Raw genomic sequence first — 25,168 nt, forward strand, 5'->3', positions numbered from 1 at the left:
AAGATCCAAGACAACAGATGTTTCTCCCTGCTTTTATTACAAGCTTTATGCGGGTATCTCTTAATGCAGACATAGAAAAGGACAATGCTAAGATTATTTAATTTTATTAATTCTCAGCTTCTAGTTTTTTTATTTGTACTGTTTTCACACAACAGTTACATGTAGTTATACGTAGTCTGGGAGGACCAATTACTTTGTACCTTCTTTATGTTTTTCAGCCAGATGATTGTGATCATCTTGATGGCAGTACTCGTAACAAGAAGTTCCTAGAAGCTCTTGTGGCAGATACCCTAAAATTGCTGTTGCACTGTTAGAAATAAAAACATGAACTACAGCGGATTCAAACAATCGCAAAGCTTGTTTTCTTCAGTATCAGATAAAACAGAAAAATTAATATTTAAAGAAACAGATGCTCGTGTTCATGTTTGGGAAAAAGATACAGCATAAGTATAGCTCTAAAACAACTGGAAATATTATTCACTGCAAATTATCCATTTGCAATGAATGGCAATTCAAAGACAAAGTTTAAATGTGCAAAAGACAAAGACAGTGTTTAAACGTGCAAACCACATGTACACACAAAATATTCATGATCGTTAGGTCTTCCCCATTAGCCAATCAGAGTACTGGTCATACATAACGAGTCATTCAAAATATTTTGTAGCTGAATTTTGCTCTGCCTCTTTAAGGAATAGGTTTAAACTGATACGTTTAGATGAAAGACAAGACGATTGAAAGCAATAAAAAGCTTCCAGTGACAATAATGAAATTAAAAATGAAAAGTGGTAACTCAGTCTATACAATAAATAAAAGTCTGCTTTAGAAAGTTCAGAAGATAGGAGCATTGCTTTCACTTCTAATGAAACAATTTGGTACCTCATTGAGACATAATGTATGTGTTCCAAATAGTAAGATTTTAAGAAGTTGTAGTTGTTGGTTAAGTGTTTATTACTTAAGTCATATGCATAGCTATGAAGCTCTAACTTGAGATTTTTCTTTATGAATAAGTACATCCGTGCATTTTATGACATATCTTGCTAGCTCATCTTTTCCTATAGAATACACTTACATTTATACAGTACGTTTTATGTTTGACAAAAAAACAAAGCCCAAGTACTGACAGATTCAGAATGAACTGCTTCCTGTGTACAGCACCTAGAAATTCTATCCTGCTTGAGAAATTACAGTTCTGACAGAAAGTATTAGAAAATTTAACTAGTGGTGCTATTTTCATTTTCTTTTCATTAAAGAACAAAATGCTTACCGCTGATCTACGTAAACAAATTTTCCATCCATGGCAAATCGTGTAACAAATTCTGTTGCTTTGACTTTTATCTCTCCACTCTTTTGTGGAACAATATAAGGGTGTAACCTCCCAATTGCAACAAGACAGTTAAAATTACTATTGTCCTTTTCTACATCATTTTCTTCTTCTACTCCCACCTCATTAGGAGGCCAGTTCTTCATATAACCAGTACAGTGAATGGTGCAGTATCTTCTGTGATCTAATAAAAAGAAATGAAATAAGAAGCAGTTACGGTTCAAAAAGTAAACTGAATTACTTTTTTTAACTCTGTTTACCATCAGACCAGCAACTATATTTTATGCTTACCTACAACAACTGTACAAGACTATAGATAATTTTACAGAGTATTTTTTAGTTAATTTTGTACTGCTTATTTTGGCTTACCTGGAGAGAGTGCTTCTAACGCTATGTAAGATTTGGGAAGATAAGTTTTAAGTGTCGGCAGTTCAAACACAGTTTAACAGAAAAAAACCAACAGTCTGGTAACACACAAATCACTTTTTTTTTTAATATAGTTTCATATGTATTGTAAATTAAAATAAACTAGAGAGGCACTCTGTAGATTCCAAATCAATTTACCTTTTGTGAACACAATGATCTTAACATATGCTTACTGCAATTGCTAAAAGAATCAGTCAAGAGAACAACCCAAAGAAACCTAGCTTATTTTCTTATTTATCTTAGGCTTCTAATTCTCTAATTTTCTGTGAACACAAATATTTAAAAAGTCTTAAATTACAGCGTACACTGTAATTTATTTCTATGGCTGGTAGACTCTTTGCTGCCTATATAACATGCAAACACTCACATACGCATCAAGGCACAGAGATGACATTGTGTGTCCTACGGTAACTATCTTTCAAAAAAATTGACAAAGTATTCTTGATATCTGTATTCTGAACAAATTACGCTTTACATAGAATTGACTGCATTAATCCTACCAACTATGGAATACACAACTGTAAAATGAAAAACTGAGTTACCCTACTCTGACTTTGTCACAGTTTCTCAGATTATCAAGGTGCCTTCCCTCAATACTACTCTCCCGGGAGACATTTATACAAGTTAAATTCTTATCTCACCAAGTTAGCCAGCACATACGTCAAGTGAGACTGAATTCTATTTCCTTAGACTGACAGACCTATTTTACAATTTACTATTGTATGGTATATCTCAACAATAACAGGTTACATTGGAAAACAAAAGCAAGAGGATTTTTTCAGGGTTAAACAATTTCAGCACGCGTTTGCAAAAATCAATACTAATGCATTAAATAAAAGCTGGAAATTACATTTTTAAAAAGATCCATTCACTTAAAACTTGACAAGAGTATACTGCTGCACACGCATACCAAAATAGGAACTAAATTAAAGTTATCGGAAAAATGAATGGAACTAACACGGATAAGTTAACTTTACTAGTAAAAACAAAAAAAAAAAAAAGGAAAATTCATATTTTCTAAGTACAGACAACACAAAAAAGTAAATAAAACAAAAAGTTGGTTTACTTGCTTTTTTTCCTTCAAAACAGTAGGTTTTGCAGGCCTTATTCACAGTTATCTTCAAGACATATGCTACTTAGTTTCATTCTTCTGATCTGCTCCAGTGCTTTCAAAAATTTCCCTTAGATTTCTAAAATTTGACTACAACAGACAATGCACTCCTAAACAGCCACTGTAACTCAGGATCCTCCCTCCCTCTTTTACAGAAGTGAGTAGGGAGCAGAAAGAGTACAATTAGACTGTTTTTCAAAATTAGACTGTTTTTCAAAATTAGACTGTTTTTCAAAACGTGTCGCTAGTACATATTTACACTTCTCTACAGCTACTTTGTAAAGTCAGTGATAACTACAAGGGTTACACTACTGACTCGTAACGTAAACACACCAAGTTTCAAGACAGAAAGCCCCCGCTTCATCTACACTGTTTGAATACCTTTCTTCTTTGGGTTGGGCAAGCACTCCTTTTCTTCTTTGACTGTGGTCCTACTACATTTTATCCGACAGAAGAAGGAACGTCGAGCACCAGAATTCAGTCGAGCTGGTCCAGCTTGAAAATCTGTGTGTACTTGCAAGCCAGCTTACAAAAATTTAGTAAAGTAGTTAAAAAAACAAAATCCAACAATAAAACTTCAGAATACAAGGCCTTTTCTTCATTTTAGCTTCCAGTACATTCTGCTTACTCTTTAGTTGCCTAAATTTTGTCCTTGCAATTAAAAATGAAAAAAGTCTAGTAACTTAAATAGGGCAAAGGATACGTGACTGTCACACAGATTCTAGAACTAGAAAGAACTACCAAACTATTCTTAAACCCCTCTTGATATTTTGAATGGTATTTTAATAAATATGCTTTAAACTTTCAAGTTCTATTTGTTGCAAGGAAGAACTGCAAAGATGCTTATAAAAGCCAGCTGTAAAATAGTGACTAGCTGCACAGTACATAACATTTTCCACATTAGAAAGAACTGTAAACAAAATATGATTTGGTTGAATTAGGATTGACACTTAGCATTTTCAGAGAAGACAGTGATTCTTGATATTGTAGTATTTTATCCCATGTTCGACTACATCAGGTCTTTTGTATTGACAAGACCTATCAAATACAAGAAAAAAAAGTAGTATGCCTGGTAGGAAGAATGTCAGACCACATCTTGGTAAGTATTTAACAATGCAAGTTTCAGTCATTATTATTATTATCTAAAATAAATTATTTTCTGGGCTAGCTTTTAAACTGTAAGTGCATTCTAAGCAGCAGATAAGCATTCAAATATGTTTGGTTCATAGAAATTATATATATTATATGTACATCCATGCACATGCAAACACATGACTATGTCATGCATAATAAGTAAATTTATTAACCTCTCTTTAAAAAAGTCTGAGCACATCCAAATATGACTTACTTTTCCCATCCACGAGCTTCTCCCTAGGAGAAATATCCGAAGAAGAAAGTTGCTCCTTAACTTTTGCAACATCTTTTGGATGCAAGTAATCAAATAAACTTTGTCCAATTAAACTGGCCTATTTAAAAAAAGACAAAAACAAAACAACACCGAAACTCAACAGATGTAAGAACCATATGGTTTTAGAACAGAACCCCATACATATTACTTATCTCAGAAAAACAACTTTCTACACCATTTAAAAAAAAAAAAAGTCAAGTATTTTGATCCACGTTTAATTTGCCATTGTTTAATATTATTTTTATAAAAACAGGGTAGTAAAAACATAATTTGTTATTCCCCCTTTGCAAAATAGCAGATTTATTTGGATATTAAAAAACAGTTCTGTAAAACCAAATGTTTTGTTTATGTACATAATATGATTCCTGATCCTAGCCAAGTAAGTTTAAACAAAATAACTCCACTCACAGACTACTGTGGGGGGGAGGTAGGGAAATAGGAAGAAATATTCATGCTACCTAATGAATGAGCTTTAATTTGGCTGGACGAACTGGCACCACTCAGCCAACAGCTGTCTGGAAGTAGGGATCAGCTTACTTCAGCACTCCTTTGTAGGGGATATTTACAGGAATCTCTCTATTTACAGGAATCCATTCAACTTGCTGACTCTGCTGATGCCGAGTAACTGGTCGGCTGCACTACCGTAGGCAGCACTACTTTCTTTTGAAACAGGAAGGAATTATCAGAATTGGGCTAGGTTTTTTTGGTTTTTTTTTCCATTGCTTACCTTCACCACAGCAGGTCAAATCAATGGGTAGGAAGGAGCTGTGTTGACAAACAGTATTCTAGATGCAAACCGCAACTCAGTTTGGACCCATGCTACTTGCTACTTATCACTGCATACATAAAGGGGAGCACTTTTCTGATAAACCAGAGTCAGAAATGCATTTAATGAAAAGCTTCTTAGAAAGCAGGACAAACATACAGCCGCTTTCATTTGCCCAGTCCACATCTAACCCTAACGCAAAGGGAAAGTGCTACTGAGAAGGCTAATAGCAGCCTTGTTAAAATACGTAAGTGTAACAGATTAGGCAGCAGAATGGGATTCATAACCTAGAATGATTCGCAAATAAGCTAATAAATGCATGGGTTGTCAGTCATGTTCTCTGAATCTCTTTGGCTGGAATAGCAAAGAACTTATGGGTCTGCAAGTAGGTATGTCTGATGCGAGACACTCCAAAAGGTACTTTTTAGTCATTGAGTAAATTTAATGTAGAAGTGGTGGTGTTTTTTTTAAAAAAAATCTGCTTTATGTCTGTTCCCATAAGATGATTCACTTCACTTTAATTTAAAAAGATATCGGTTTTAAATACAAAAAAAATAAAAATCTATAAAACAAGGTCCAGATTGGTTACCCTTAAATTTTGAAGAGAATTAACATAGCACAAATGGTTTCAAAGTTATAGAAGTAGACAGATGGAAGCACTAACTGTTTTAGCCTCTGTTGTTGGAACAGAAGTCATAGATACGTAGAATCACAGAATGGTTTGGGTTGGAAGGGACCTTAAAGATCATCTAGCTCCAAACCCCAGCCATGGGCAGGGACACCTCCCACTAGACCAGGCTGCTCAAAGCCCAATCCAGCCTGGCCTTGAACACTTCCAGGGATGGGTCATTCACAACTACTCTGGGCAACCTGTTCCAACACGAACAAGTTATCATGCCTTGATTATTTGTGGTAATTGTCCATGATGTTAAATATCAACTAATGGAACGTACTTACATTTTTCATATTTCTCTTATCCTATAAACTAAGCTAACTCACACTGTATCAGTTTCCTTCAAGTTAAGGGTATACACATGGACAGTTATTGTGGATGAGGTGTTACGTAGTGCATCTGAGCCTCAAGGCATTACAAGGAAAGCTTTCATTAACTTCCACTGCTGAAAAACTAATTTTCCTTGGCCTAAAAAAAACCTCAAAATCACTTCATTATTTAAAAGAAATTCTCTTGGAGATAGAAATTAGGACATCTTCAAATTATCCCTTCCTCTCAGACTAGCAGTTTTCTTACGGATGATCAGTTGAAATCTGGTGCTATTACTCAGGTCAGGAACACTGACTGTACTTGCAAATATTTTGTTCCAGGATATTCAGCCTTACTCTGAAGGAGGTTAAATCAAAGAAATTCCAAGAAATGACACACGAGGACTGTTTTTTAGTAACATACAATAAAATGGAAAAGTTTCAAAATTTCCAAGAAAATGCAAGGTAAAAGCATACCAAGAAACTCAGTTATAACCACCTGATCATAATTAAGTATTTTGCAAACTGATTCTGAGACAAACAGAATTTTTCCTCTGTTGCATCCAACCACAAATAGGAATCCATCTGCAGCCTGAAAATATAAAGATACTGTCTTTAAAAACATACAATTAAAATATACAATGAATATCGATGACTGCAAGGAAGCAACTTTTAAACCTCATTTTTAAAAATTAACAAAGTTATACATCACAACAAAAAGCAATTAAGATTACAAGGACCAAATCAGACCTTCAACTACAGACAGCTAAAGTTTCTCAAACACAGCTTTGGGAAAAGAGGTGTCCACCTGCAAAACAGCTTAACTTGGGAGTCATCTTACAGATCTTGGTGAAGTCTGTTAATGCAGCAAAGGAAAAAGAAAATTGCACACGAGAAAGGGTAAACGGGTGTGGGTATATCATGAAGTACAAAAACGAGAAGAAAGAAGAAAGATTTTCTTTCAGGTATTATTTCTGCACCTTTTTCAAAGCAGATTTTAAAAAATTAAATGAAGGAGAGCAAACAGTTGCAAGCATATTTATGCGTAATTAAAAGCATTCTCTATACTTGCATGCAGACTTCAATACCAACATAAAAAAATTTAGGTATTAAATACACAGATTATATAGAGATTTATTATCCCTTTAAGGGCTGCTGTCTGCCATGCTCACAAATCATCTTCTGTATCCCTTTATGAAAAAGCCTGTATAGTGTAACGCATTTATAAACCAGTACTTATCAAGTACATCAAAGCACTTGCTTGAAGAAAAAGCTGGCAAAAAAAGCACTCCTCCAACTAAAAATTCAAGTTAATGACAGGCTTTAATGAGGACATCATTTACCTGAGAGTTTCCTTCCACTTACCCTAAGGATTAACTGTCGGAGCTCATCATCCTTTAAAAATGATGGTTTATACCGGACTTCTGTATAGGAGCTAGTGGAACCTGGAAAATACATTATTTGTAGACATAATGTCAAAAGTTACATTTTAAATTTACTTTTGACAGACTTATACAGACAAACTTGCAAAGTTTTCTTTGCAACCACAAGAGCTGAATAAAAAAAATTAAATTCTAAAAATATTAAAAATAAAAAACCTCATATACATATGCTGGTAATGAATATGGGCACACAACCAGTTTTTCTTGCCCTTTATTTAGCATAAAACAAGGAAACTTCTGTTCAGATATCTTTAATGTACTGCTAGAGAAATAGTATTATGAGAACTGAATTTTCTAGAAACATCTCATTGGCCTATTTCAGAATCCTTAACATTTGCTGTATCGGAATTATTCCAACATTATCAATTGTCGTGAATAATGCTTCACTAGTACTATATATCCAACAATCCAAAAAACACTGTTGTAGTTAAATTGAATGTCTCACTAAGTGTAATGAGACTGACTGACTACATTTACTGGTCTAGCACCCATGGCAAGTACTCTAAAATAATTTTTAGCCATTACAAGCATTTCCACAACTTCTTCTAGATTTAATTTTTTTAGGTAAATAGCAGTTGACCTTTCCAACAAATTTCAGCATTCACTATCATTCCACATAGTATCTCATATTTTCTTAAGATACATATAATAACTGTGCTTACAGTTGACCAAATTATTATTCTGAAACATTGCTGCCAAGAATCCTTAAATCTTGTGTGCTGAGAGACCGTGCAATATGCAACTTGTATTTGGATATAATTTTTTTTAGGAAAAAAAATCCCAAAATCTAGCAATAGCAAAAGGAGAGGAAAGACTATACCCTGGTTTGATCCTGACACTAAACCATTCACTGAGATCCATGATTAATTTTGCAAGCTGACTGAGGATATCAACTTTTGTAACTCCTTTTCTTGGTACTCTCTAACATTTCATGGTGTTTAAGACTTTGATTACATTAAAGTCACGAACCACTCTGTTAAGCATGTTTTCTCTTGAAACATTCCTTTTGACTACTGTTCTTGCAGGCAAAAAAAAAAGTTTAAAAAATGATTATGTCCAAATATAATTTTTTCTTTAGTTTTATGCAACTGTTTTTTGTTTTATGAAGTTACACTGTAAAAGACTTAACCTACCACTGAAGTGAGTTCTTTGTGCTCCCTACCAGTGCAACCATTTACATCAGTTTCTTTAGGTAAGTATTTTTTTAATGGTCTTTTTCCATGATGTTGTAAATTTCAAAGGCACCAGATAAACATGAAATTCCAATACAGAGGCAAAGGGCTGATGCAATCACAAACATGGGAATAACAAACAGGAGTATGAAGACCATTTGCTTCTCTATTAGCAGTATAGCTAGAAAGTATGATGGCAAGCGGAGAGATCACAGAACACACTTTCAATTTGTGGGTTGGAAAATAATGAAAGACAGACTTGCTTGATCGCTGTAATTTTAAAAAAGAATCAAGGAGTGACTTAATTGCAAGGCATACCCTTAGCAGACAGAACATATCAGACACTGAAAGGTGGGTTTTTTTCTGCTATACTAAGCAAAAAAGAAGAAATAAAGTTCCGGAAGTTACAAACACATAAGAACAGACTCGAAACTGAATTCTGCAAGGAAATGTAAAATAAATGACCTTTGATTTATTTAACATCAAAGAAGGTACACAGTATAACTCCCAATAGAACAAGGACTTTCAGGATTAGTTTCCTAAAACCCACCTTTTAAAGATTTTAAGTGTTGCACAGCCATCCGTAACACTGTTAGCTTGTCTAGCTTTCGTGCCATGGGATTGCACTGAGGTATCATAGCAGACAATTCCTCTATCAAATTATTCATTTTGTCTCTTCTTCGTTTCTCTGTTTGACTGTGAGCCTCTCTAAGAAGAAAAATTATTTTAAGAAAGATGTAGAACACGTGATTTAACCCATAATATTCATCAATTCAATTTTGGTTCCAAAATTGAACATATCACACAAACTACTACTGCACTGAAACAGTTTTCTGTCACTACTTGTATTTGAGAATTGAATTGGATTCACTTGAACAAAACAGAAACAGTCACAATAATGATGTGAAATATCGAGGGGAAAAAATATCTCGAGCAACAACTTGATTATATGTGGCAGGAACAAGAGGCTATGAAGACTTATAAAAGTTAAATTCTTCTTGTGACCCTGGATGTCCAAGTGAGTATCTTGACACCTTATTGTATACCAGAGAACTTTTGATGTCATTAGTAATCACTTGAAGACATTTCTGCTCCCCGACTCTATCTCTACCTGGCCTGTGTAACTATGATGGGGTATTCATTCCACTACTTTTTTTTTTTTTTCACTTGCTAAAGCAACTGTGAACTCTGTTTTATGCAAACTCACAACAATCTGAGATGAGCCATGCCTTGTTGTTATCTCGTTGCCTTAGAAATTACTCTGATGGAAGGCAGACACAAACACAAGCATTTATTCATAGCACAGCACAAGCAATAGACAACGCACTTACATGTGCTTATAACAGATGTAGTGGAAACTGAAAGAAAAAGCTATGCCTAATTTCACCAGAAGTATTTCAGAAAGTTTCCTCCTTCGTTCACCTGATAAGGTGGTAGAAAGGATTTCAGCCTCTGTGCATACCTTGTGTATCAGGTTTCACCTCTTGGTAAACCTCTGTCCAAGAACTCAACCACAGAAAGAGAGCTTCTCTTATTGGACAGTTTTCATCAGAAAACACCTTCTAAGGCACATGACAGTGCACATCACAAATATGTTTGTATCTCAGGTCACTTTTTCTTTAATCCTTTCTAGTGGAGTATGTTAGCTTTTCTAGCTCCCCTCTAACATCGTCAACAGATCACAAAAAATTTAATTCTATTCCCTTCTTACCCAGAAGACAAGCTAGCCACTCAGTTAAAATGAAGATTATTTTCCTTTCTGATTGAGACCAGACACAGTGGTAGTTAACCAAACTGAGGGACAATGTGTTTTGGTTAACTATCTCCAAAACTCTTCCTCTTAGGCATACTGTAACAAGAAAGCATTAAAGGTAATAACGTTAACTACATCTGGCCTATTGAGAAACAACAAACTACAGTTTTAAAGTCCTCTATTATTTTTTCACAAAAATAAATCCACCCTCCACACAAATAATTCTGGGTCATTCATCCAAACAATTAGCTTTTCTCTCTCTAAAGCTTCTTCTAAAATTTAATTTTATCAGTTATTCAGGTTCAAACAACTTCTCCTTCATGTCAGGTAGGAACAGCCAAGTAATATATTCTGTATGCTCCTTGAACCGTAAACCTCAGGAAGACAGATACAAACATTTGGGGAAGGAGAACAGTCTTCGACATCTCTAAGAGTCAATGACAAGTAACAGAAACGTGAATGGGTAGATGCAGAAACTGAGGTGATGACTGGATAATTCAAAAAGCCTGCTGTTACATTGCCCAGTTACAAAGGGGAAGGGAGAAAATAAAGTTCTCCAATAAGCTTGCGAAAAGCAACATTGGAGGGAGATAACTTTTAAGCAAACCTTCAAAGTGTCTTATAACTATGTTTTTTCCTCCAACTAATGAACTAAAACTTAAGGAAAAAAAATTAACAATACAACATGAGAGTTATTAAAGCAATGCACAAAACAGAATGTTATATAGCAATTTGGGATACTCAGTAAAGAAAAATGAATTTTGGAGTTAACAAAAAAACCTGTAAATATATTTTTGAACAGTTCCATTTCTTCTGTTTAATTTAAATTGCAAGAACACTTCATAATTATTAGTTGGCATACTGTATAAATAATGCTTTTGACAGCAGAGTGGATTTTGTATTTCTGCTTTGACATCTCTGCTCACATAACAAATGAAAGACACTTCTATTTTTAAAACAACTTTATGAAACAGCTCTAGTTTTACTAAGTGGCCTGTCTACAGTTTAAAGTATTTGTTTGGACGAATCATGACTGCATTCAGTCACACAGCATTTCAAATTTCAAAAATGATTTATGTGAATTTCCATTTGGATTCAGGTAAGATGTGCACTCAAAGTGCAATGGCAAACTTGAATAATTCCGTACACAAAAAAAACTTGTTCTAGAACAAGAATTCATTGTCATGCTTTAGCTGAATACATTTTCATGTTGGATACATTTTAAATACCTCCAATGCAGACAAATCTAGAAAAAACAATTCTCAAATTCATACAAATTGAGGATTAGCTCCTCCCTTTACACACAACTTGAATGTACTGCATTTAATTCTCACCTTGAAAATTTTAACCTCAGGTTTTTGCTAAACCATCTGAGACATCCTGTAACACAACTTGCACTAAAATTAGTAGATAAATAAAATCCTCAAGGAGCCTCTAAAAAATTACTATACATTTAGGGGAGAAAAAGGAAAAGTTTACTGTTCAATATTTGATAGTTCCAATAAACGTTACCCCCAAACTCATATTTTACTATTGTGAATCCTAGTATTTACTAGCAAAATGTACTTTTATTGCAAATTAGTACCTGAAATCTTTTATTTTAACTTGTTCTTCATCTTCACTCCTAGAGAAAACAAGAGAGAGTTTTACATTGCACATTTAATACTAGGCACTTCTTCCCTCCCATGAATTCAAGAAGAAAATGCACAAACCCACAAAAATGATCTAGCAAGTGATGCATAACAGAAAGAGACAAAAGCATAACTTCCAACATTCATATTTATGTGAACATATTATGGGAATATTTCATAATTATGGGGCTATTTCTCCCCTGGAGCAAACAAAATCAACAAAACATTCAAATGACTTAAGTCCAGACTTTTTGCCTTTTTTTTTTTATCATTTAAAAGAGACTTCATCAATTCATGTTTTTATTTCCAAAATCTTATTGTCAAAAGATGAAAATAACAATCCTAGCCTAGAGTGGCCCTAAAATACACTTTAATTGTTCATGGTCAGAAAAAGTAAAAATTAAGTATTTTCCTATACCATACAGCAATGATTGGAAAGCCTATGTAATAAAATTGTAAATGAAAGACAGTCATAGTGCCTGTATTACAACAAATACTTGGTAGCAGGAAAATATAGATGATGGTTCAAACAAGGGCAATGATCTTTTTCATCTCTAAGATTACTGTATTCTTCACCACCATCTATTAAGAATTTCAGAATGTGGCCTAATAGGTATCTTGCCAATTCAGTACGAGCACTTTGGCAGTTCCTATACAAATACTGGCTATTATATTCTCTAAAAGAAAAACTGATACAAATATTTTTAGTCTTTCTACAGCAGTTCTTTGGCTTTCTTAATTCAGCAGTGGAAAGGTCTTATGCAGTACTCCAATCTCCATTCCAGAGGTGAGACCTGCTGGCTTATGACCATTTTAGAAGAGGCACATGCTTTACCAGGATTATAAGGAGACAGGCCAATTAGTCAGCAGATTTTCTATGAGGAAACAGAAGTAGAGGACTGCTGGCAATTAAAGCTTTAGGAAGGATCCAAAAGGGGCTTCCACCTGTAACGAAGCACTGACCCCAGTGAGGATCCAGCAGCCAGAGCCAAATTAACACACAATTCAGAGATACAGCTTTTCATCCTGAAATTTCACTGGAATTCAAGAATCTTCTAGACAGTGTGATAAACCCAAACACAGGAGTAGGTCTGGCTCACAAGACCCTAGGACTTTCTTCAATGAAACTGTTTCAGATTTGGATGAGATAACAATAACTCATAGTTTTCTTTCTTTTTAAAATAAACTTTTACCAGAAACGTGCATATACTATGAACTCCAACAGAAGTTACATTGACCGTAAGAGGAGAAGAGGTACGGGGAAGTCAGACCAACTGCAATGCAGCACGCAGCCTGTTAACTAACTCGCCTTCTCCCTTAGGAGCTCCACTTGGTGAAGAACAAATTTGCTGCTCAAGCAATCAGTCACAGCCTTCAATGGATTTATATAGCCTCTGTCCTAACAGCTGTGCTGTTACTGATATAAACAGTTAGATTAAAACTACCTTGACTACTTTCCCATTATTAAAAAAGAGAAAAAAGGAAGACCTGGGGAACTACAGTCAAACGTACCTCTTTGCTGGCAAGATTGTGGAGCAGATCCTCCTGGAAACTACGCTAAGGCACATGGAATATAGGGAGGTGATTGGTGACAGCCAACATGGCTTCACTAAGGGAAAATTGTGCCTGACAAATTTGCTGTCCTTCTACAATGGCATTACAGCATTAGTGGATAAGCAAAGAGCAACTGACATCACCTACCTGGACTTGTGCAAAGCATTTGGCGCTGACCCATGCAACATCCTTGTCTCTAAATTGAAGAGACATGGATTTGATGGACGGACCACTCGGGGGAGAAGGAATTGGCCGGATGGTCGCACTCAAAGAGTGTGGTCAACGGCTCAATGTCCAAGTGGCGACCAGTGACGAGTGGTGTTCTTCAGGGGTCAGTACTGGGACCAGTGCTGTTTAACATCTTTGTTGGCAACATGGACAGTGGGATTGAGTGCACCTTCAGCAAGTTTGCCAATGACACCAAGCTGTGTGGTGCGGTTCACGTGCTGGAGGGAAGGAACACCATCCAGACAGACCTGGACAGGCTGGAGAGGTGGGCCCGTCTGAACCTCATGAAGTTCAACCAGGCCAAGCGCAAGGTCCTGCATGTGGGTCGGAACAATCCCAAGCACAAATACAGGCTGGGCAGACAAAAATGGATTGAGAGCAGCCCCAAGGAAAGGGACGTGGGCGTGCTGGTTGATGAGAAACTCAACATGATGCAGCAATGTGCACTTGAGGCCCAGAAAGCCAACTGTATGCAGGGCTGCATCAAAAGAAGCATGGCCAGCAGGTCAAGGGAGGTGATTCTGCCCCTCTGCTCTGCTACCTGGAGTACTGCATCCAGCTCTTGGGCCCCCGACATAAGAAGGAAATGGACCTGTTGGAGCAAGTCCAGAGGAGGGCCACAAAGATGATCAGAGGGCTGGAGCACCTCTCCTATGAAGACAGGCTGAGAGAGTTGGGGTTGTTCAGCCTGGAGAAGAGAAGGCTCCGGGGAGACCTTCTAGCAACCTTCCTATACCTAAAGGGGGCCTACTGGAAAGATGGGGAGGGACCCTTTATCAGGGAGTGCAGTGATAGGATGAGGGGTATTGGTTTCAAACTGGAATAGGGTAGATTTAGATCAGATATCATGAAGAAATTTTTCACTGTGAGGGTGGTGAGACACTGGAACAGGTTGCCCAAAGAAGCTGTGGATGCCCCATCCCTGGAAGCGTTCAAGGCCAGGCTGGATGGGGCTTTGAGCAGCCTGGTCTAGTGGGAGGTGTCCCTGCCCAGAGCAGGGGGGCTGGAACTAGATGATCTTTAAGGTCCCTTCCAACTCTAAACATTCTGTGATTCTATATATGGGATGGCTAGATCATCTCTTCCTCCAAAGCGTTGAGACTTTTCATAGGTATTTTGATTTGGTTACTGACGCGCAAGGAACTTTATGGGGACTTGTATTTGTAATGATACAGTGAAATGCCCAGCGTAATCTTGTGCATGCCAATGGATGATTAAGCCATTCCTTGCCCTGAAAGAACCTGGGAGACTTCTTCCAACCCTTGACATAGCTGTAATGGAGAATGAGCTTTTAGCTCTTTGCAGTTTTCTTTCTTCTGAAAGTTGAGTTTCACTAAGAAGGCAGACCAGAACTTGTAGGACTTTTAATATGTCCCGAGTGGACTTTAACATTGTAATTGATTTATACTAGGAAAAATTGAGTGCAAACTTGACTCCACAACAATCGGTAAGACTCTTTACCTCCAGCTTCAGTGTGGCCAAGATCAGTATTAAGAATAATTGCAATGTGACTGTTAAAACTGAAGTTCAACTAGAAAAATGGGCTGGATATAAATCCTCTTACAGCCAGGCCGTATTTTTTTTTTGTCCTGTTCTTTCTCTGCGGTTAACATTGGAGAACGAGTTATATTCAAAACTAGCATTTTGGCAAGATGTTTGTGTCAAAACAATGAAAGAAGTCCATATTCCACATAATTTATTTCATAGCTAAAAGTAACAGCAAAAAGGTTTTTCAGTATTTCTACTAAGGATGCAGTGTGTTTCTTCTCTCCCGGGGAATTATGTCCGAATAGTTTTCAAACTGCATTTCAGCATCTTGGTGCAAATACAAGTCATATTCTAGCTAAGATATGTGGATGTCCACTTTAGATTTTAAAATTAATATAAAAGGTTTAGAAAAAGGAATAAATTTTTGTAGTGTCTATGATTGACTACATGAACATAGGGTGAAATTCTACCTCATGGCTAGAATGCAGGTATACTTAATTGGTACTAGAAAGAACAGAATCTGTATTAATCAGGAAAAAATAAAAAATATCACCTTTTCCTCTATTTTCTCAATTGATGTATTAAAGATACTTCCCCATTTTTTCTAAAATGGAAGCAGAGGTTTTAAAGACAGGAGTATATTTATTCACACTTTTCCATCATGAGCACCATGGAAAAAATCCACAAAGAAACAAACGATTTATCCCCAAAGATTTTTATACTACTCAATAGCCACGTACCAAACACTACTACCCTGCAGAAAGTGATCTGTGGGTGCTGGTTGACTGTAGGCTCAGTAAGTGTCAGCAGTATGCCCTGACAGGCAACAGGGCAAACCACATTGTGGGGTGCATGAAACACAGCATAACCAGACAGTTAAAAGAGGTGATTATTCTGATGTATTCAGGATTGTTGTGGCTTTGCCTTGAATACTGTGTGCAGTTCTTGGCCCTACAATTTAAGAAGGATTTTAAGGTACTTGAATGTGTCCAGAGGAGGGCAACAAAGCTGGTGAAAGGGCTGGAAGGAATGTTCTATGAGGAGCAGCTAAGGACTCTAGGTTTGTCTAGTTTGGAGAAGAGAAGGCTGAGTGGTGACCTCATTGCTCTCTACAGCTTCCTGGGGAGGGGAAGTGGGGAAGGAGGTGCTGATTTCTTCTCCTGGATATCCAGTGATAGGACATGTAGGAATGGTTCAAAGCCGGGCCAAGGGAGGTTTATACCGGACATTAGGAAGCGTTTCTTTAGCGAGAGGGTTGTCAAACACTGAATGGGCTTCCTAGAGAGGCGGTTGGTGTTCCAAGCCTGCCAGTGTTTAAGAGGCATTTGGATAATGCACTGAAGAACATGCTTTAACTTTTGGTCAGCCCTGAACTAGTCAGACAGTTGGACTAGATGATCGCTGTAGGTCCCTTCTAATTGACATATTCTGTTTTATAAAAAAGAATATTGCACAGATACATATAAACAAATACATTTTCTAAGAAAGGTATCCAGGTGCAGAAAAAGAAATCACAACACAGTAATCATGTAATTAATAACTGTCCTATGACATATATACACAAAGGGTTTACTTATACTGCACAGCCAATCTTAACTCTGGTTTGTCACCTTGTAATAGCATTATTTTAACATAGTTGTGGTAGTTCTATTTTAAAAAGCACCTGACAAGGTTAAAACAAACAAACAAAATTTACATGCACCAGTCCTAGAAGGGTATGAGACCTTTCCTTTACCTCCCTAGTCTTTACATTTAACTGTTACTTTTCATTCATTCCTGTTCTTACCTTAACTTCAATACTAACAAGTCTGGTAAAGTTATAAGCAAGTCAGAGTGTTGTCTTAGAAAGAAATATCAGAAAACCTTAACATTGGATGGACCTATCCATCCTGTTAATTAGCTATAATGCTTATCACCTTGTGCTGTGCAGAGACCTGCCCTTAGATAAAGCATTCCTTAAGCAAACCACGCAGCTCAACCAGCCAAAAAGGAAAATCTGACATGTTTATAGCACTGAAAACACAAATGAATTTATAAAAAAGTACCTTTTCTGAGGATCACCATCAACTTCAACTGTATCCCTGCAGAAACAGGTAATAAAGTAAGCAAAATGTAGGTTGAAGCACAAAACGATGACTTGGTATCCCCAATGAAAAAAGTCACAGAAAAGTTTTAGTGGAAACACCACTTGATTAGTTATTTTCAGCAAGAACATTAGTTTTTAGAAACTAATTACTAGTTCTTATAAAACAACACTTTTTCAATTAGTAATTCAACTTGGACATGAATATTTCTTATGACAGAAGTTTCATGAAAGGAGAGATCCAAACTTCAGGGAAACACTTTTGATGAACCAGCACTTTTACCGAACAGGTAAAAATCAACAAGTGCTACTGAAAAAGAATGGAGACTTTTTTTTCAGAAACAAATGTGTTTCTGGAGTTTTCAGTGATCTACAAGATACAGTTGAACCTCCAAGTTGACAATTATATCAACATCCACTGTATGGCTACATTCTGTAGTTCAACAGACTATATATGGAAGAAGTAGTGATTAAAGAGAACTGCCTTAATAATCACAAACATATGCAAATTTCCTACCTCCGCTTTTTTAAACATGGATTTTCCACACTAGTTTAGAGATACTTGTAATGCATTAGATCTGCAGCCTGACCTGTGTCCCTTATTTCTGGCTGATTAATATAGCTTTGAATAGATCACTTTAAGAAAAAAAATTTTCTATGTAAATGATTTTTTGGTTAACTGGCATCTGTTTGGCAGTTATAAAACAGGAGAAAACAGTCGACAGTATCATCTCAATGAAGTATGACCCACTTTAAAAGACTAAGTACTACTGTAGGATAGTGCTCATTTTTAGGTCACAGGTCCCTCTGGACATTAAAGTAAATGGCTGCCCTAGTCGATGAAGAAGCAGTTCTGATTCTGCAGTTCTAGATCAAAGAGCTTAACTAGTAATCTTGTTTCACACTCTAAGGTGATACTCCACTGTGCACTTGTGAGGCTTCAAGCAACTTAATGACAATTTGCTGCAAGGAGAACTTGCCTTTACTAGCAGTCAAAGAAGAAGAAAAAAAAAAAAAAAAAAAAGAGAGAATTAGGATTGAAATTTCAGCATTAGAGACATATTACCCAGACACTTTAGGCCAGGAAATGGCATTATAGAATCCTACATATATCCCTTAAATTTAAGGATTATTTTTTCTATTTTTAATAACACAAGACTGTCAAAGAATGCATTTGGAAGAAACCATAATAAATAATGGTAATAAATAAAGGAAAGAGGATTAGTTACCATGTTGCATAAATAACAGATGAATGTCTAAAATTTATGTTGAGACACATACAGAATCAATTTACTTACTGGTTATCAGAATCACTTCCTTTGCGCTTCCTTGGAATCTCAGCCACAGAAACATTGAAAGAAGTGGTGGTAGCAGGCTTAGTTATTGTATTCATGAGGCTGGGGACTCCAGAAGCAATGCATGGGTTTCCATCTGTTGAGAAATTATCTGTGAATAAGAAAAAATTGCTCAGTGTCCAGCATGATCTATATCATCGTGTATCCGTTCTGATTTTCATTTGGAAAAAAGAAATTGTCTGTGGGTGCCCTCTATGCCTCTGACACAAGAGACGTAAAGGTTCCACTGCTACAACCTAAGCACAGAAAAGAGTATACTGTCTTCCCACGGTGCTGTAATGATCTCATTGACCCAATCAACACACCAATGCAATATAAAGCACAGCTATTCTCATCCTCACACAACCTTAGCAGATTATACACCTCAAACATCCTGATGTAAAAATCACAAAACGTAGGATTAGCTAGCAGACCAAAATACTGTGACTAACAGTAAATTCAGCTTAAAAACCATGTTTTTAAACTGAAAAAACGTATTTTTTAAAACAAGCTGGATATCTAAAAACTGAAAGTTTTCCATAACTATGTTTCTGACATAAAATCTACAATTACACATAACGTCACTCATGTAAATTGGAAGAGTCTTGAAAGCTTGACAAGTTCTACCTTAAAGCTCCCTTCACAATCCTCCTCCCAGGAAAAACTGCTTTGTTTCTGGGAGGGACAGAAGAAAGTCACAAACCAAAATAATCGTAGCAACCTACTGGGAAAGGAAAACTATCTCCAGAAATCTCATCGCTATTACACTTTTCTTCTATGCAAAGCTATCACAAAGAATCACCCAGCTGATGTTGAGGTAAATAATCAGAATTAACTCTGTTTCAGCAAATCAGCAGTCTCTCCTTCAGGCTTCCTGTCCTAGTGAGGAAAGTATCCTATGTGATACATCCAGAAACAATATAAGAGTTAACTCCACAAAGGGACAGATGAGGGATTGAAAGATGTCATTTAAGGAAGTGAGCATCTCCTACTCTTAGCAGTAGGCAAAACCCAAGATGGGTATTTTCAAAATCCAGCAGGAAGAAAAACTGGATACTTTATTGTGAGCTGTTTTCTTTTTTTTGTTAGCATCTGTGTTGTCTGTAAATGATAGGTAAAAGTGTGCAAAAAGAACAACATGCAGTGTGTGTTTTTTTCTTCTTAGGTGTATGCACATCTCACACCAGAAAAATTGCCTCCTAGGTTCTCATTTTCTGTTGGAATATTACTCTGGAGAGTTAAATGAAAATAGGCTAATACTTGAACAACAGCTTGCCTGGTCTTCCACTAATCCTCTCTCTACCAAGTCAGACTACACAGAGTCAGCCCTCGTCTCATTGTAGAAAGCTCTTTAACTCATTAAGTCACAAAGGAAGTTCCAAAAAAAGAGGTGGAAACTCAAAGGATCAATAAATACTTGACAAATAAGTAACAACCTTTGGGCACCAGCAACAGAAAGAAAATTTGGCTACTTCAAATACACAACATATTCAAATTAGGCATATTAAAAATATATTAAAAGAAATTACATCATAAATACAGGGGCACAAATGGTAGATTTTTGTAACATTTTTGTGATTAATCATCACTTCATAATAGTCTCTTTTTATATTTCTACTACAAATTCTTGCAATTATTAAGTAAAAAAACTCCAACCTAACAATTCCAATGGAACCCTTTATTTATAAACAGTAATTTTAATTCACTTAGGTAATAGCAATCTATAATTACTAGATTAAGTTATTGAAGTATAATCACACTTCATGAATGAAAAGAGTACTTACTAAACAGAAACCTACATGTACCAAAGACAAGAATGCCTTTATCACAACAGATCCTTTCGTCCTGGAACAAAGCAGGACAGAACAGACCCACTGACCTAAATACTCCTTTGCACACAGATGGCCTGCCTGCTTTCTAAACCACTTCCCTTTAAAGAAACAAAATGAAATGCATCACTTACAGCTTTTCCAATTTATCTTTCATATTATCAAAATAACTACTATTTTTTCATCACACACAAACAACAAATTCTGAATACTGCACTTATCTCCTCTACTTTTCCTAACAACACCCTTTTCCCTTTTTAACTAAGAAAACCAAAAATGTTTAGACTCTCGGCACAATGACCTTTTAAGAACTTCTACAGTACAATTTTTAGGTGATAAATTGAATCCTAAATACTATCACTGTGACAAACTAAATGTCATGTTAAATGCCATCTAATTAGATGCCAGTAAGATAGCTGGTTGATCCTAGACAAAAATACAAGGTTAAGAATCTGTATTGATCCCTGACGTGTACAGTATGCAGCACATATTCTTTGCATATATTTTTTAAGACTCTCAAAAAAACCCACCCAAACCAAGCCCAAAAAAAACCAACAGACACGAACAAGTCTTTTTAATATCTACTACTTACTGAACAAGAAGCAGACAGAAACAGTTCATAAAGCTAAGTCAGCTTTGAGAAGTCAGTAAGAGCACTTTAAAATAATCTCTTAGGGCTTTATAATAGCTATCACTATGATACTAGGTGATTGCAAGGTGCTTACTCTCTCCCTGAGGAGTGTCTTAACCTTGTATAGTCTGTGATAAAAGATTTCTTTACTTCTCTGGCTATACCGCTTTGGGAGTGCCAGATAAAGGATTTAAAAATCTTTGGGTTCACAAACAGAATGAGCTAGAATGGACCCCAATAACCAGGGTGTGCTTCTATGACAGGAAAAAGCTGGATTCTTACCTTTCGTTTGTGCACCTGGCTGAATTTCTTATATTTTCAATTTCTGTGAACGTTTTCATACCACTAATATCAAAACCAACATCCCTAAGAACATATGAAGCAAAACTAGATGTTTCCCAATTTCATAGCACTCTTGCTTCATGAAAAATAATATCCAGAAAGACCATTCTGTATTACAAATTTATTTTCCTGGAAAACCTAAATCATTAGTCAATTTTTAAACTACTAGAAATCGTAGTTTAAATAGAACTAGAGCTATTTTGTTTTACCACCCCAAAGGCTGTTAAGTACACTAGTCTGATTTGCAAGTCAAATAAAATTCCAATTGAGAAATGATACTCTGTTATGATATTATTGTTCATGTCAAAGTTTTGCTAATGCTCTGCCACACAGATAACCACATTTTAATGGAAGTGAATACTTCCTCAAATACATATGTCTATTTATGATCTATGTTTGGCTCTCAGCATTAAGCATACATGTTTATCTATATTAAAAATTAAAAATATTTTAAAGTATACTATGCACATCAGGACGGATGAAAGTAATACTGAAAAAAAACTCCACTGTAATCATTCTCTCTATGAAAGAGCAAAGACCATCCAAACATTACAAACACATCATATGAAAAATAGCTCATTCCCAGTAAGTGTATCAGAAATAAAAAACTATTATTTTAACGCTAACTTTAGTATATTTCATAACAAGGCAAACAAAGTACTTAAGGAAAGGTTATCAATATATACACAGTTCTCATCACATCAACACAGAAGACCATACCCTACTGAACTACAATCTCTCTCACGTTTTTCTACAAGAAAAAAAATTTAAAAATTTACAGTCCCCAAGGAGGTTGGCAAGGAAGTGAACAACTGCAAATATGCTACAGGAAAATACCTTTTAGGGGTGGGATATGAAAAAGACATATGAAATCAATGTTTAGCAAAGGTTCTGTGTTCATCACATGCAATGCATTAAGAAACAAGGCTTGGGAGACTCTGTATTTTTCCAATTACTGACAATATTTTCTAAACGCATGCCACATTCCTAAGCTATTTTCTCTACTAACAGTTTTAAGGTTTTTAGTTCCTAAACAAACACAATCTATTAGAAAAGGCTTATGGCCAAGCTCCACCAGCCATAAAAGGTGAGATTCATCTGAACAAATAAAGATGTCCACATTTGAACTAGCCATTCTAGTCCCTCTTGGAAGGAAGAAGATATTTCTAGGGTGATTCATCTCAACCTAAAATAGCTTTCTAGAGTTGGCTAGATGAAATACAACATTTTTAGGGTGATTCATTGCAATTTAAAATAGATTCCTACAGTTGGTTAGATGAAACACAGTCCAAGAGTGCCTACCTCTATTAAATAATTATACAAAGACCAAAGTAACTACCTCAGACTTGGATATCTACTCTGTAGACATCTAAAGATAAGAGAGATGCATCCCACCCAAGGTGACTCTAGAACTACCATGCAATTCTTAAATTATAACAGCCACAGACAGCATCTGTTTGTGTCACATGCAAAAAGTTTAAGTCAAGGACAGTCTTTCAAAATTATTGCCTTAATTATCCACTACCACCTCATGACCCGCTCACCCCTCTGTGAAAGGTTAGCTTTTCTGGCTAGGTTTACTCCTCGTAGGCTTTCCTAAAAATATTATTTTGACACTAAAACATTATTTTGACTTTTTAGAATCATCAAAAGGAAATCATCCAAGATAGGCATAAGCACTCCAAAAATCAGCAGAAAAATACAAGTCATGTAGGTATTAATAAATTAATAAAAAAGCCATCAGCCCTCATTTAGCCAATTTAAAAAAGAACATCTAAATCCATCTATGGGGATATTACAGTAAAACACACTTGAAATAAAATGTCAGTGAATAAGTACATTTATAAAACTTACAGGTGGCACTCTTCATAGTCTGTGAATAAATGTACACAGCAGACTTGGAGAAATGTTGCAGCTCTGCAGCTGCTTAAGTTAACAATGTGGTAACACTGGCATAACCTTTCTAAGAATAAGAAGGCACTTTCAATCTGGGTTCCTATTTTGAAACACTTTCTGGCAGAGGGAAGGAGAAGAAAGAAGCTGCTTTGAATTGAAATTTCTAAGACCACAAATGCCACAGACTATTAAAATGGGTATATTTTCCAAATGTACGTTCCTGACATGCACAAAAACCTTTAGCTTTGCCAAGTTTAAAGAAGAAAAAAATTACATTAAAGTGACTGCAGTTAAAGTGGCAAATAAGGGTTCTTCAGTCTAACTAGATGAGCTATTAAAATTGAAATCTACTCACGCAAGCCATTATGCTATGTCTATGGCGATAAATACAATATCCATAACAGCAACAGGTCAGCAGGGAGAAGCAGCCGGCGCAGAAGCCCCTGTTTCTGATTTGTAAGTAGTTCAGGGAGCTTACACTAAATCACATTTAGTCTGGTTCACTGGGCCAAAAATCCTTACAATGCATACGTTTTAAAGCTGTCTGAGAACAAACCACTGGTTCAGTCCCTTATGTTTGGAGTATGTTTGGTATGTGCCTGGAGTAGAACTAACCTTGCTATACAGTAAAATTCTAGTTTAGTTTCTTCTGAAAGGAGTCCAGTTCATTTACACCAAAACTGCTCTGCAAACCAAACCAATGAGCAGTAAGTAGGGATGATGGGATTCAATTCAAACCAATGCTATTGCTCTGAACCAAAACGCAAATGTGTGCACAGCCTCTGAGTACTTACCTGACTTCAGGGTCTCAGTCTGAAGTCCTTTATGAGTGCAGTTAGACAAAGAAGCAGAGATACACACACAACCTAAATTTTCTAAACTGAGGCGCGCACACACACACACACAAATCCAGGCACACAAGCAACCTAAATTTTCTAAACTGAGGTACTACTCAAGATGTTAAGTTGGATTCTTAAGTTTTATTACAACTGAGAAGCTGATTTTTTTTTTTAAGATATAAGATGTCTCTGATTACCTAAGCAATTACAGATATATCTGTCTATACATGCAGCACACACACAGGATAGCTATTCAGTCAAATAATTTCAAATAACTCTGTCACATACATTGCTTTATTTTACTATGGAGTTATTTTTCTAAAATTATTTAATAAATTCTTACTGCAGATTTTCATTAGACAATGAAAAAACTATACCTATATCCTACATACATACTGTACTGTATGAAGAAAAAAGTTCCAGATGCTGTGATATGCATCACTTTACAGGTCCTGCAGATCTGAACACCTATAAAAGAACCAACCTTATTTTCCAAATAGGAGTTAGAGTTGCATTAAATATTCTTTTCATTTATTTATTTCAGAGCTTCAAAATAGACCACGAAAAGCATCTTCAGGCTAGTTACAGCAAGTCTAGCATCCAGATCACAGCCCACAGTATACTCTCATTGAAAGCTGGGGAGACAATTTTCGTCGGGGTTAAGTTGTGAAAAGAGCAGAAATGTACTGTCAAAACAGTTTTTCTCCACTAAATTTTATAAGCCTGCATAAAGCAGGAGCAAGATACAGAGACTTCAGTAACGAAACCATCTTATGAACAACACTATACAGAGAATAAACTCGTATAGGTTAAGACCAATCCAATGTACTTCTGTATTTGTTTTTAATATCACAAAATGACAGAAAAAAAATTATAATATCCTGAACTACAGAAATTTAGATCAAACATTAACACAGGCAATTGATTACTTTC

The 25,168-nt window shown here is 35.9% G+C and overlaps 1 protein-coding gene across 7 annotated transcripts in view; it reads right to left on the minus strand.

Annotated features, from left to right (window-relative positions):
• BMAL2 (basic helix-loop-helix ARNT like 2) overlaps window positions 1-25,168 on the minus strand; it is a 43,161-nt gene that overhangs the window by 15,692 nt on the left and 2,301 nt on the right. For 5 of the 7 annotated variants that reach the window (XM_063357165.1, XM_063357156.1, XM_063357187.1 and 2 more), the window contains exons 2-11: window positions 18,663-18,810; window positions 17,327-17,362; window positions 11,966-12,004; window positions 9,178-9,335; window positions 7,379-7,458; window positions 6,513-6,605; window positions 4,207-4,324; window positions 3,240-3,383; window positions 1,265-1,505; window positions 201-307 (exon numbers count right to left, since the gene is read on the minus strand). In XM_063357165.1, the coding sequence (XP_063213235.1) occupies window positions 201-307; window positions 1,265-1,505; window positions 3,240-3,383; window positions 4,207-4,324; window positions 6,513-6,605; window positions 7,379-7,458; window positions 9,178-9,335; window positions 11,966-12,004; window positions 17,327-17,362; window positions 18,663-18,810 (1,164 nt within the window). Of the gene's footprint in view, window positions 1-200; window positions 308-1,264; window positions 1,506-3,239; window positions 3,872-4,206; window positions 4,325-6,512; window positions 6,606-7,378; window positions 7,459-9,177; window positions 9,336-11,965; window positions 12,005-17,326; window positions 17,363-18,662; window positions 18,811-25,168 lie in introns of those variants that run through there. The other 2 variants (XM_063357140.1, XM_063357172.1) reach the window with 2 other exon arrangements.

The sequence above is a fragment of the Chroicocephalus ridibundus genome, chromosome 1 (genome assembly GCF_963924245.1).
Source record: "Chroicocephalus ridibundus chromosome 1, bChrRid1.1, whole genome shotgun sequence".
Lineage (NCBI taxonomy): Eukaryota > Metazoa > Chordata > Aves > Charadriiformes > Laridae > Chroicocephalus > Chroicocephalus ridibundus.